This window comes from Siniperca chuatsi, linkage group LG17 (assembly GCF_020085105.1).
Source record: "Siniperca chuatsi isolate FFG_IHB_CAS linkage group LG17, ASM2008510v1, whole genome shotgun sequence".
In the NCBI taxonomy this organism is placed as follows: Eukaryota; Metazoa; Chordata; class Actinopteri; order Centrarchiformes; family Sinipercidae; genus Siniperca; species Siniperca chuatsi.
In genome coordinates, this window is record NC_058058.1 from 5,386,315 (window position 1) to 5,400,185 (window position 13,871).

At 40.5% G+C, this 13,871-nt stretch overlaps 1 protein-coding gene across 1 annotated transcript; it reads left to right on the forward strand.

Moving 5' to 3' along the window:
- The first annotated feature begins 273 nt into the window (after positions 1-273).
- On the forward strand, positions 274-10,686 carry LOC122864432 (tubulin beta chain-like). Its single transcript, XM_044171842.1, has 5 exons — positions 274-438; positions 4,894-5,002; positions 6,232-6,342; positions 6,786-7,030; positions 7,585-10,686. Exons 1-5 carry the CDS (start codon positions 382-384, stop codon positions 8,395-8,397), a joined length of 1,335 nt encoding a protein of 444 aa, XP_044027777.1. The 5' UTR covers positions 274-381; the 3' UTR covers positions 8,398-10,686.
- The last annotated feature ends 3,185 nt before the right edge of the window (positions 10,687-13,871 follow it).

Here is a 13,871-nt window from a genome sequence, read left to right on the forward strand (position 1 = left end):
GCCCATTCTATTCTATTCTATTCTATTCTATTCTATTCTATCATATTATATTCTATTCTGCATTGTTTCATTGAGTTTAATGGAGCTCCAACGAGGCAGTGATGACAAAACCCGGCACTCCCTTTCCTCTTCCGGTCCTTGCCTTTGAGTCAAGGAAACCCCTTTAGAAACCCGTTCAGCCAATCAGCGGCGGGGCTACAGCGACAGCAGCCAATCATTAGCGTGAACGGCGTCATGGAAGCGTCCCCAAACTATAGCCCCGCCTGGGAGACTCGGCGCAGCCTGCAGCCTGTCAGCCAGTCTGTCTGGGTCCAGTCAGTAGTTCAGCAGCGCCGCCTTATCTCTGCTACACTTTACTTTCATCACCAACTACCATCCATCATGAGGGAAATCGTGCACATCCAGGCCGGCCAGTGCGGGAACCAGATTGGTGCAAAGGTAAGAGAAGTAGTGAAAACAAATGAACTTCTTTTTGTTGTTAATTAGCAGATTATTCCAGTTTTTTTTTTTTTTTTGCCTGTTAAGCATTTCATTCTTCAAACGTTTTAAAGAGGCCTTTCTTTTGTTGTGTGTTTTGACAGTTTCAGAATATAATTACATTTAATTACAAAGATAAAATCGACTGCTTAAGTTTTGTATGTTTTGTCTTAATATAAAGATATAACGGGGCCAGAAACCATGCAGCCCTATTGTTTGCAGGCTGTTTCAAAGACTTAGGCCTGACCATTTAATATGCTCATCTTTCACTAGTTCATTTCACTGTGATTGTATCTTATATGATTACATGTGACAAATACACTTCATTGATTGATTGATTAAGCAAATGGTCCATGGTGTAGTTTACCACAATCCTAGATGAACAAGAGAGCTTCATAGCCTCTATTCTCTTAAAATACATTATGGGTATAAAGAGTTATTTTCTTTGTCTTACTAGCACCAAATTCATTTTGTTTTCATTGCAAGTTTATCCAAAGGAAATGTATAAATGTTGTACTTTTATACATTTTACAAGGCTACTGCACAAATAAACTCATAAAACTATGAAATAATATTCAACACAGTCAAAATAGAAATGAAAAAATCTTTATTCATCCCTTTGTAACAGTGGCTGAGAAAATACTGTAAGTAAGTATGATAAGATTGATGAAAAAGCACCAGACAGAAACAATAAATCACTGTTGAAATATGTAAGTGATGTGATGGGTTATAAAAGTACCACAAAGCACAGTAATTTCTACCCAAATACACTAGTAGCCCAACAAGCATTCTGCATAAGCAAGTTTGTATTTAAGTGTTGAGTGATACAATAGAAGATTAAATAAAGCTACAAGATATTATAAAACCAGTATAACTAATACATAAGAACAGCCCACAGGAACATTGTAGTGATATTGTATTTCTGGGATATGAACTAATCCTAATTAATTTCTTTTAAACAGTAATCTGCACATGGTGTTCTTGCATATGAATACAGTAACAATTCACACAATTGGAACTGTTGACAAAACAGTGACTCAAGTCATTGATCCGTGATTAATGAAGCAGGCCAGACTTGAGCAGGACAGGGCCAGCTGCTGTCTTGGCCGCCTGGTGAGCTGGACTCTTTGTCACTGAGAAAAGAGAGAGGAAAAAAACAAGAGGAGAGGGTGAAAAGAAAAGGAGAAATTTGCTGAGGCAGAGGAGAGGAGCGCAGCAGGAGGGGGGTGAAGGGGGAGAAGATAACAAGTGGCTCAGTGTCTGCTCTGAAAGCACAGATGAGGTCATTTAAATAGCTGCTTTTCCAGTCAGTGTATCACATGCATATGCCGCGGGCCCCCAAACCACCAGTGACCCAGAAAACCTTGTTTACACATGGACATAAAGGGATTATCTGCCAAATAAGTGTTTTCTATTTTTGTCAGCATTTTTCGCTGCAGCGCTTTAATGTCCTGTGGTGTCTCTACACTTCAGTTCCCAGAGATCCACTGTCAGTCAAATAGAGCTGCAACGATGAATCGATCAGTCAGTCAAAAGCGCCATGTGTTTATATATCAATATATTGCAGATGATGACTCACGTCACCCTCTAAGTGGAGTATGAGTGTAGCCCAGATGTGTCGTGTTGTCTATCAAGATGCACTTTATTTACACATCAGAAACAGGACTTTAACATTGATTGCTTTGCAACTGAAAAACAACCAGAAGGTCTTGTGATTTCAAGAATCTGAAAGGATATGCAGCTTTATTTCTGAAGTAATATATTTGGCTCATTACACTCTCATCCAGCAGACTTGCCCTGGGGGTTCTTGGTGGGACAACAAGAGGTGTGGCAGCAACATATGGACTGACTCAGACTCCACTACTCAATGGCCCTGATCAGTGAAGACAAGTTTATTTACAGAGGACTTAGTAAGGCTGAGGTCATCCTCATTTCACAATGGATTAACGCCTGAATTCACTCACTTACCCAATCTAGTTCCAACCTTAATCTGCTCAGGTCTGTTATGTCGCTGGATAACTTCTTACAGATGAAAGATGAAAGATTAGATTGTCACAGACAGGTTTCAGCACCTGTTTGCTTCATGGTGTGTGACTCTCACCCTTTTGCTGTTTTGTAAATTATATAGTTGTTCAGTATTCTTATAGCTTTTAGCCTCGCTTAATAAAATGCAGTAGGTCAAGATGTTTTTTTTTCTGAAACCGTTGGACGATTTATCAACTTATTGCCACGGAGATCACAGAGGGGTGAAGTCGAGGACAGCCAATTATGGTGAGGTGACAGTAGTGAAGATTAAAAATGTGATTTTTCTTCCCCACCAATCTCTCTCTTTCCCTCTCCCACACACATATACAGCAACACAGACGTGCCAGCCTCCCTCTGCTTATCTCTCCCTCTTTCTCTTAAACACACACACACTCACACAGTCCGTGGCATAGATTAGGGTCAGTTGACTGAGCTGGTGTGACAGTCTGCGTTCTCGTCTTAACTGAGTTTGGCGTTAATGTCTCAGCCTGTAGAAACGAGGCCGACTGAATCCTCTGAGGAAGCTCTGCTCTTACTAACCCTCCGGCTACGAATGGAACAAGGAGTTTCAGTACTTACGTTGTAGAGGCGGTGTTATGACCAAAGTTTGTGTGTTATTCCCTAAATCATCTGGATAAATCAAGGTGGGGCTAATTAAATAGCAGCATCCTCCCTTCCCATAAAGCTACATAAAGGATTTTTTAAATCTCAAATCACAGCTAAAATCATAGTCATGTTGAAGATAAGCACACCTTGTGACCCTTTAATTAAGAAACCAGATAAACCCTGTTTGCCCAAATGATTTTCTGATGTTGGTTAAGAGACAGATAATATGACACGTGTGAACTTAACTGACATCATGTTACATGATTTGTGAGTTTAACCTGAGATTTTCAGTGCCAAATAGAACTTACTTTCAGTACTTTCAAACTAATGCATTTTAACTTATGCTACATAGCTGCTAAGGCTACAAAATGTTTAGCCATTTTAAAATTTTTCATAAACACAAAATTTTTTTTTTTGCTTTGTTTACGCTGTAGAGCTGAAACAGTTAGGCCATCAATCGATTAGTCGTTCGACAGAAAATTAATCAGCAATCGATTTATCATTTGCATCAAAAATGCCAACCATTTGCTGTCTCCAGTTTCTAAGATGTGAATATGTGTTGGTTTTCTTAGTCTTCTATCATAAAGAAAACTGAATATATTTGGGTTTTGGATTGTTAGTTGGACTAACAGACGTGTCACCTGGGCTTTGAAAGATTGTAAGGGGCATTTTTTCCATATTTTCCAACATTTTTATACCAAATGATTAATCTGTTAATTGAGAAATGTATTGCCAGATTAATCCATAATGAAAATGATTGTTAGTTGGAGCCCTGGTACGCTCTTCTTTGGTTTCTTTGCAACACAATTATCCCTGTTTTTCATTCTCCCCAGTACTTCCTCCTTTTGTTATCTTGTCCTGGTCTCAAACCTTTGTTTTGCTTCTTGCTGGTCATTTTCAGAGCAGAAGCACAACTTTAATATGATCAGGTCTGTGTGACATTACACATCTATGGTTCATTTATAAATCTAGCAGAAGATTTGTTGAGTTGTCTCTGAGCTGTTTTCGGCTGCCTTGTTCTCATTTAAGATGTGATCTGGATCAAAGCTGCAGTCCCTTCTGATTTCAAACAGCCTTTGGGTCAGAAAGAACAAACTGGATTTGTGACAGGTCGCTGCATGCTTGTACATGTAAACATGTGGTACAAAGATTACAATTGTACTCAGCCTGATGATTTGATAATACTGACTGAGAGATTGCATTTCACCACAACTGTTGACTGCAGAAAACCTTCTTTAACCAGATTCAAAGAAAAACAGTGGCTTTACAGAACATGTTGCTGTTTTTAGGTGATCTTGTGACCGTAAAAGGTAATCAGATGTCAGCGTGTCCTTAGGAAGCACAGAGGACAGAAGAGTGATTGTAAACCACTCTCTTCTTTCCCCTTAGTAAATTGGCTCACAGTTATGGCCTTAATCACTACACAGAGACACTCTTTCTAAGGCATGTTTCCAGAACTGAGACTGAATAACTCCACTGAATACACATCATTAGTCATAATTGTCATAATAATAAGCCCCGTGAAAGATTGCTTGTTTTTATGGGTCTAGACTTGAATTACAATGTTAAAAGATCTGGTTTTATCATTTTTCGTATAATTAAATGTAGATAACACAAAGCGTGGAGACAATCATTGAGTGTCACTGACAAATTGAGATTTTTCTGTGTGTGAATGCGTTTTGCATGACTTGAATTCAACACACGGTCGCGAATAGCAATACCACCTTCATTACAGTACACAGCTCCTTCACGATGGTGTATTGGCCTGTGTGTTTGTGTGTTTAGTTCTGGGAGGTGATCAGCGATGAGCACGGTATCGACCCCACAGGAACCTACCATGGAGACAGCGACTTGCAGCTGGACAGGATCAGTGTGTATTACAACGCAGCCACTGGTAAGTACATCCTGACATATACAGTACTGAGGTCTGTTTTGATGAAATGAGGTGAGACGTCCCCCCTGTGGAGAAACTGGCTCACTGCAGCAGCAAGGAATAAGATGAAGATAAAAATACAACTGCTTTTAAATTAGGATATGCTTAGGTTATGCTAATTGGTTTTTAGATTGTTACACTTACAGATGTGATGTGCACATGTGCCGTATGTCTTCACCTGTTCACATGGTGAGAATCACTATGATGGCCATACTGCCTTAAAGAGCCACTAACCATAAAAGATTTTCTGAAAAACTTCATTTGTTGAAGATGTACATGGTTACATTTACTGCTCTACATGCAGTAGAATGCACTGTGTTATCTTAATAATCTCAATAAGCTACACTTAACTCAACAGTACATGCACCACTGCTTATTACTTATTACTTATATTATTACATTGTATTATTATACTGTATTATCATCATCAACCAGTAAACCCACTTGGTACTTCACACTTATTTTATCTTATACTTATACCCACCTGGTACTTCATTTATTTTCTGACCGGTTTTTATAGTGTTTTATAGTGTATTGTATTATATTTTTTGCTAGTACTTTCTCCTGTGTGCACTGACGTAAAGGCGAGCTGCTGTAACAAAGAGTTTCCCTTCGGGGATCAATAAAGTATTAATATTACATTATTATTAATATAATAGTGTTACATTTTACATGTGCCAAATGCCCTCAATGGTTGCATTTCAACTAATATAACATGACAGTCTAAAGTATGAGCAGCCTAAATGCTGCAGATTTACTCAGCAGCTAAACAACTAAATAAACCCTGACATTGACACTTGATGGCAAGACAATACTACTAAAAATTTGTTAAATAACCTTTAATAAAAGTAGTGTGTTAAATGATCTGAAAGCATGCAATATGGTTGCTCAATTTGGCCACAATATAGTTCAGAACATCTTACATCACAAAATGTTAAGTGTGTGGAGTTTAGGCAGCTACTTCCTGCAGTTTTATAGTGTTTGACTCCACCTAGTGGCCACATTAGGCAGTAGCATCACAGGGATAGTACCCATCTTCCACCAGTTTTCAGTATTACTCCTGTTTGAAAAATAACATCCTTTCTTAAATTTGTCTGTTTGTTTCAACTTTTTCTAGTTTGGTTTTGCCGTTGTAATACCTTGTTTCTTCAAGGTTTACAAACACATGTTATTTTTGTCTGTGTGTGCAGGTGGGAAGTATGTGCCCAGAGCCATCCTAGTTGACCTGGAACCAGGCACCATGGACTCAGTCCGCTCCGGACCCTTTGGACAAATCTTCAGACCTGACAACTTTGTCTTTGGTAGGAACACACCCTACTGGAGACGGGTTTGATTATTTAATGTGGGCATCTTTTCCACAGGAGGTCAGAGGTCAGGGTCTTGCCTAAGGACACTTGGAAGCCCAGAGGTTTGGACTCCAATTGAAGGATAAACTCTGGGTGTCCCTTTTTGCTCTGTTCTGGGGGTTTAGTCACATCCTGTCCATTTGACAAATATAGCTCTACTGACAGCCCAGGCAAGCTCACTCCTGCCATAAACTCCCAGTATGAAACCACATGGGCCCTCAGCGTACTCCTTGACTTTGACTTCAAAACTGTTCATGTTAACTTTTGTTTATTATTCTTTCACTTCAGCATTAATAATCAAAATGGAAAAAATGTTTTTTAACACAAATTTAAGTTGTGATTTTCATTTGGTTGTTGGCAGGAAGGAAAAGATGCTAGCTTCTTTTTTTATTCCCCAGGTCAAAGTGGAGCAGGAAACAACTGGGCCAAAGGTCACTACACGGAGGGGGCAGAGCTGGTGGATTCGGTCCTGGATGTGGTGAGAAAAGAGGCTGAGAGCTGTGAGTGTCTGCAGGGTTTCCAGCTCACACACTCCCTGGGAGGAGGCACCGGCTCCGGCATGGGCACCCTGCTCATCAGCAAGATCAGGGAGGAGTACCCTGACCGCATCATGAATACCTTCAGTGTGGTGCCCTCTCCTAAGGTAACACATAAAATATTGTATCATTGAAAACAGGGAAAATAATAATTTGTTAATATACTAGTGCATATTAGACATTAGCCAACATTCCCATTATTGATGTCTACTCTCAGGTAATTTACCATCAAAATAACATTTTAATACCGCTGCTGTTATGGAGACATATTATAAAGTAGTACTAGTGTTTTCTGAATAAAGAGTTAATAGTTAATTGCAGTGCAATATGAGTGCTGAATCCTGTCTGTTCTTGCTATCAATATTGATTTTAATATTAAAATATATGCCAACTTAACATTAAGTAATTAGAAGTTTTGTTGGCTTGTAATGCAGTTTAGTTGGAAGTCCAACAATAGCAAACTTCCATCCAAAATGTCTTGTAGTAATGAAGAGGTAATACAGTATAACGTCATGCCAATCCCATATATGCTTGCAGCACAATTCTCCATCACTGAGCAGTCTAAAACAGAAGTCAGAAAACTTCACCCAGTAAAATAATTGTTGTCAGTTGTTGTTCAAGTAATGTTGATGTTGATTTTTCCTTGTTTCTTTGTCTTCAGGTATCGGACACAGTGGTTGAGCCGTACAATGCCACGCTGTCAGTCCACCAGCTGGTAGAAAATACAGATGAAACCTACTGCATTGACAATGAAGCCCTTTATGACATTTGCTTCCGCACTCTCAAACTCACAACACCCACCTACGGCGACCTCAACCACCTGGTTTCAGCCACCATGAGCGGCGTCACCACCTGCCTGCGTTTCCCCGGCCAGCTTAACGCTGATCTGAGGAAACTGGCTGTCAACATGGTTCCCTTCCCTCGTCTCCACTTCTTCATGCCCGGCTTTGCTCCGCTGACCAGCAGGGGGAGTCAGCAGTACCGTGCCCTGACTGTGCCCGAGCTCACCCAGCAGGTGTTTGACGCCAAAAACATGATGGCGGCTTGCGACCCTCGCCACGGACGCTACCTGACGGTGGCTGCCGTGTTCCGTGGCCGCATGTCCATGAAGGAGGTGGATGAGCAGATGCTGAATGTCCAAAACAAGAACAGCAGCTACTTTGTGGAGTGGATCCCCAACAATGTCAAGACAGCCGTCTGTGACATCCCGCCACGTGGCCTCAAGATGGCTGTCACCTTCATTGGCAACAGCACAGCCATCCAGGAGCTGTTCAAACGCATCTCTGAGCAGTTTACCGCCATGTTCCGCCGCAAGGCCTTCCTCCACTGGTACACCGGCGAGGGCATGGACGAGATGGAGTTCACCGAGGCAGAGAGCAACATGAACGACCTGGTGTCCGAGTACCAGCAGTACCAGGATGCCACGGCCGAGGAGGAGGGAGAGTTTGAGGAAGAAGTGGAAGAGGATGCCTAAAAAAAAGCAAGGAAAATTCAAGTAACATGAGCTGAAAAAAGTTAATAACCAAAAAGAAAAAAATCTTAAAAAAAGTGGAAAAAAAAATTGTGATAAGGAATGTAGCAGAACAGATAAGGAAGGCTGGTTAGAGAAACATGGGGGTCTGAACTGGTTAACGGAGGGATAGAAACGATGGGATGAAGTAAGAATGAAAGTTGAATGTAGGCAGAGAAAACGAAAGAGAAGCAGGTGAGAAACAGGATAAAAATCACATGACCAAATTAATGTGCCATGGTTTAAAGTTTATTGTGACGCCGTGTAGACCAGTTTTACCAAGACTAGCCTCCCTTTTACACTAAGTTCTTGTCTTGTAGCAAATGCACTAATCAGAAGCACTTCTTAAACTTCACTTTAAATCACGTAAGATTATCTTTTCCTGTTTCCTAGAAAGTAAAAAGAAATTACTCTGAAAAATAAAGGAAGTAATCATGGTGGCTTTGTACTGTAAAGTTAATTCCACCTTGAACAAATGTGCTAAATGGTTTGATGACTGATTTAAAGTGTAATAATACACTTATATTCACTCACACTCGCAAACAAGCTTGTAAATTTTGCCAAATATTATTGATATGACATTACCTTCTGCATGAGAAACAGTATTTTACATTCCTTGAAAAAATAAATATCTGTGCTTCTGAGTTAGCAGTCAGAAAAGTCCAACTTTGGATGTTTTATTCCAGAGTTAAAGCATTTAAACAAGGGTGAAGTCAAAGAATATCAAGTGTTAGAAACCCTATAACTGTGACTTTGATTGTTTTGGAGAAACCAGACCTACTTCCTTGAGTGAACTTCAGAAATATGAAATCATGCCATTATCAGTGTTAATTACTTTTATCAGTGTTCATTACTTTTGCCATTTTTGTCAGCATTCAAGATCCACTCTCAAAGATAAATGTGAATTTGGGTAGTAGTTGGGACAACACTGTCAGTATTTTCTTCCTCACTGAGGCATGTACTGTAAGTAAATTGATCAGCACACGTTTTTTTTTTTTTTACTGCTTTCGTCCTTTGCATCCTTTTTAAGATTGCGTGTGAGATAGAAAACATTCTGGTAGATTCAGTCTTCATAACAAATCCTCATGATCAGGTCATTGTTTTCTCACTTCAGTTGTAACTTTTATTTCATTCAGAAAGCACAAAATTAAAAATGTCAGATTTAATAGACATTTTTTAAGAAGTTTTTTTGTAAAAGAGCCTGCAGCCAATTCAACATATTTTATATCAGTAATTGCAAATTCTGCAAGTTGTCAATGAGAACAAATCTCTGTTTCATTGAATTCCTGACAAGATTTCAGTAAGATACATTTTCATAGTTTTAATGCAACAGCAGCAGGATTTTTCTCAGACGCCAGCCAACGTCATGAGGACAATCACACACTGCAGATGCCCAGAACCCAGGTCAGGTCATGGAAAGCATATTAGCCTTTGCCTGATCTGTTTTCCATTACCTACTATTTGGGGACCTGAGATTTTAGACTCAAAAAGGCCTGAGCTCATCTTGACTAGAAGCATCTTTACTGTTGTTGGATTAGAACCATGTATCTGCCAAGTATTATATTTAAAAACTGCATTTGTTTTTTCTCTGAACTCCATGTATTTATATTTAAATATACATTTTTGTAATAGATTTCATGGGCCCAGTGGTCATGGGAATTACTCTAAACACAAATGACCACAAATTGGATTCAAGTATGGAAAATATCAGCAGTGTCACCTGCAAATAATCCGTATGCTAAACCTCCAACAAAGTGACATGAATGAGCAGAGGATGTATTTTAAAGTATTAAAATCATGGAGAGAAGTTGAAGAATGCATGTTTTCCTTTTTTACTTTATCTCATCACAGTGAGAACTTCCAGCATTTTTCTGCATCTACAGCTCACTCTTGGTGCCCAGAAATGTCCAGTTCAACAGCTCAACTTCTGATGCTTGTGTATATCTGACATCTCATGAAGTCAGTTTAACATTGTAATTATTAAGGATTCTTGAACCACTTTTCAAAAATAAAATGCCTGGGTACTTTCACATTTGAAAGAAAAAGGAAAAACACCAATTTGCAGTTGTTTTGGCCTGTGAAGAAGTGCATAATGTTTACACTCTGAGCCTATTATTTGATCCTCAACCATGCTGTCTGTATGTCTGTGTGTTTTTATTGTTTGTTAGTATATTTTTTAATTCCTGTGGAACGTTTGGGATCCCAGTGACTGAAACATTTGCAAGAAATAAAAAGGCATTTGTGGGAAAAAGCTTCCAGGACATCGTTACACTTCTTATGATAACAACAAATGGAATGAGAGTTGCAGTGTGAAGGCAAGCATACAAAAACATCTGACATCTTTGACATCTCAAAAACATGGTCATGTGAATTGACTGTAGGGCTGCAACTAAGGATTATTTTCATTTCAAGTTCCCAGAGTCCAAAGTATCAAATGTTTTTTTGTCTGACCAACAGGCCAGAACCAAAATATATTCAGTTTATGTTATAAAAGCAACAAATCCTCACATTTGAGGTGTAATCCAGATAAATTAATTAAATGATTAATTGATCATCAAAATTGTTGGATATTCTGTCAATTGACTAATAGATTAATTGAGCAGTTATTTCAGAACTAGTTCACTTAATTTATACAGGAAATGATCTTTAATAAATTAGTCTTGGTTATTTTACTTAAACTCTATGTAATAAATGTCAAGACTCATTAAATAGAATGAAAACCCAAAAAGGGCAGCAGGGGAGTGTATGATATGTGTGTGTCCATAAATGAGTAAATAAATAGCAAATAGGGCTCATTAAATTTCAATCTAATTGTAAATCAGGCCCTCAGACAGCCCCTGAACCACTTGAGTGTTTAGGGGTGGAGAGGGGTCATTCCATACCATGGAAAGCAGCGATGCCAGAGGCTGAGACCAAAAATCAGGACCCGGGACAGCGTCAGCACCGCAAACGGAGTACAGGTCAGAAATTCAGGACCATGGAAAGCAGCGCCATATGGGGCTGGGAATGACCCATGACCTCGGACAGAGGTAGCTAACATTATTGCTTTACTGCTGCTGAAACTGCATACATACTCGTAACACTTCATTCCTAAAACCTAATTTTGTGTTGTCTTTCAAATACAGGTTGTATAATACTGACAATCACTGAATATTACTGCGACCAGCTGAGCTAATAAACTGGACTTATCTATTAACCAGCAGGACTTGAGTCTGACTTACACATCTACAGCTATGAAATGTAATTTCTCATTTTATTTATTTATAATTAAATTGAATTCAGTTTTGATGTTTTATTTGATCTTGATTTTATTTAATATTATTATTTTAATTTAAAATGTGGGAGGAAACCGAAGCACTCGGAGTAAACCCACACCAACACAGTGAGCACGCGTGTGCTTCTCACAGCAAGGAGGTCAAGGCCCAGAACTGAACCCTCACCTTATTGCTGCGAGGCCACAGTGTTGAACACTGAGGTATCTGTGCGGCCCTGTGAGACCTGAAGTCCTGCGTCACATCCAGCTTATCCTCTGTGCTACTAGTCGAACTGAGGCTAGTAGCGCAGAGGATAAGCTGGACATGAGGTGGGACTTCAGGCCCCAATAGACCTTTTTCACAGCAGAGGTTTTGACTTGTCATAGCAGGAGCCAGCATGCACAATACCAGGACCCTGGAACTAGCTCAACTAAATGGAATTGAGTCGTTTTAAATTTTATCAATTATACTTGTGCTTTTCCTGCTGTGACAAGCCAAAATGTCTGCTGGGAAAAATGTCTGGTCCACCCACCCACCCTAAGACCGCCAATGATTACTCTTTGCGGCCACATCTGAAGCAGGCAGAGAATGGCTTGGCCATGGTCTTGAAAACAGATCTGAAGATCGTGTAAGCGCAGCTCCTCTTTGGTGTCACTAGGTGCTCTTTTAGTGTCTCAGTTATACGTTTGTAAATCAATGCATCATGTGACAGCAGGCTCATCCGCAGCACCCCTGCGCTGCCTATCTTCTTGCACAGATCTTTGTGTACCGCCTTGGCTATCCGTTTAATATGGTGTCCACGTGGCTTGACAGCAATTTCACAGCCTGCGATGTCTGCCCACAGCATCTCTTTCAGTGTCATGATGGTGGTTTCGATATCATTATCGGACAGATTAATGGAATGATTTTTCAGAATCTGGTTAACCAGCCCTGACACCAGAATCAAGCAGTTCAGCTCATAGATTGAGTATGCTTTGGTCTCATAAGCAGCTTCATCAGCTCCACCACTGATAGCTGGCTCATCAGTGATAGAATCCGGTGCTGCTTCAAACGCAGATGGCTCATCGGTGATAGAATCCGGTGCTGCTTCAAACTCAAATGGCTCATCGGTGATAGAATCCGGTGCTGCTTCAAACTCAAATGGCTCATCGGTGATAGAATCCGGTGCTGCTTCAAACTCAGATGGCTCATCGGTAATAGAATCCGGTGCTGCTTCGAACTCAGATGGCTCATCGGTGATAGAATCCGGTGCTGCTTCAAACTCAGATGGCTCATCGGTGATAGAATCCGGTGCTGCTTCAAACTCAGATGGCTCATCGGTAACAGAATCCGGTGCTGCTTCAAACACAGGTGGCTCATCGGTAACAGAATCCGGTGCTGCTTCAAACTCAGATGGCTCATCGGTAACAGAATCCGGTGCTGCTTCAAACTCAGATGGCTCATCGGTGATAGAATCCGGTGCTGCTTCAAACTCAGATGGCTCATCGGTAACAGAATCGGTGCTGCTTCAAACACAGGTGGCTCATCGGTAATAGAATCGGTGCTGCTTCAAACACAGGTGGCTCATCGGTAATAGAATCGGTGCTGCTTCAAACTCAGATGGCTCATCGGTGATAGAATCCGGTGCTGCTTCAAACTCAGATGGCTCATCTGTGATAGAATCCGGTGCTGCTTCAAACTCAGATGGCTCATCGGTAACAGAATCCGGTGCTGCTTCAAACTCAGATGGCTCATCTGTGATAGAATCCGGTGCTGCTTCAAACACAGGTGGCTCATCGGTAACAGAATCCGGTGCTGCTTCAAACTCAGATGGCTCATCGGTGATAGAATCCGGTGCTGCTTCAAACTCAAGTGTCAAAGTGTCACTCTTCAGTACCAAGGGACTCTCTGTGAGTGCTGGCAGACTATCCACTGTGTTCTTAATCTGCGTCAGAACAACACTCGCGTGATCCCGGCTTCTCTCATGCTGTTGTGCCTGCTGGTTGAGCCAGTTCCACATCAGCTTTATAAACTTGTCCACTTCGGCCTGAACCTCGGCCTGAAACTGCTGCCTGTGTCCTTTGCCAGGTTGTAGATGGTGGGACACTACTTCAGTCAGCTGCTTAATGATGGTGTTTTGCTTTCCGCTGCAAATGTCATTGGCAATTTTTTGGTAGATGCACACCTCATCTGTGTCCTTTCTTA

What these genes read in the sequence shown, in the direction of transcription:
- LOC122864432 (XM_044171842.1), top strand. Translation starts at nt 382, where the DNA reads ATGAGGGAAATCGTGCACATCCAGGCCGGCCAGTGCGGGAACCAGATT. An exon ending in GGAACCAGATTGGTGCAAAG is followed by an intron (nt 439 to 4,893) that starts GTAAGAGAAGTA and finishes TTGTGTGTTTAG; the next exon opens with TTCTGGGAGGTGATCAGCGA. An exon ending in ACCTGACAACTTTGTCTTTG is followed by an intron (nt 6,343 to 6,785) that starts GTAGGAACACAC and finishes TTTATTCCCCAG; the next exon opens with GTCAAAGTGGAGCAGGAAAC.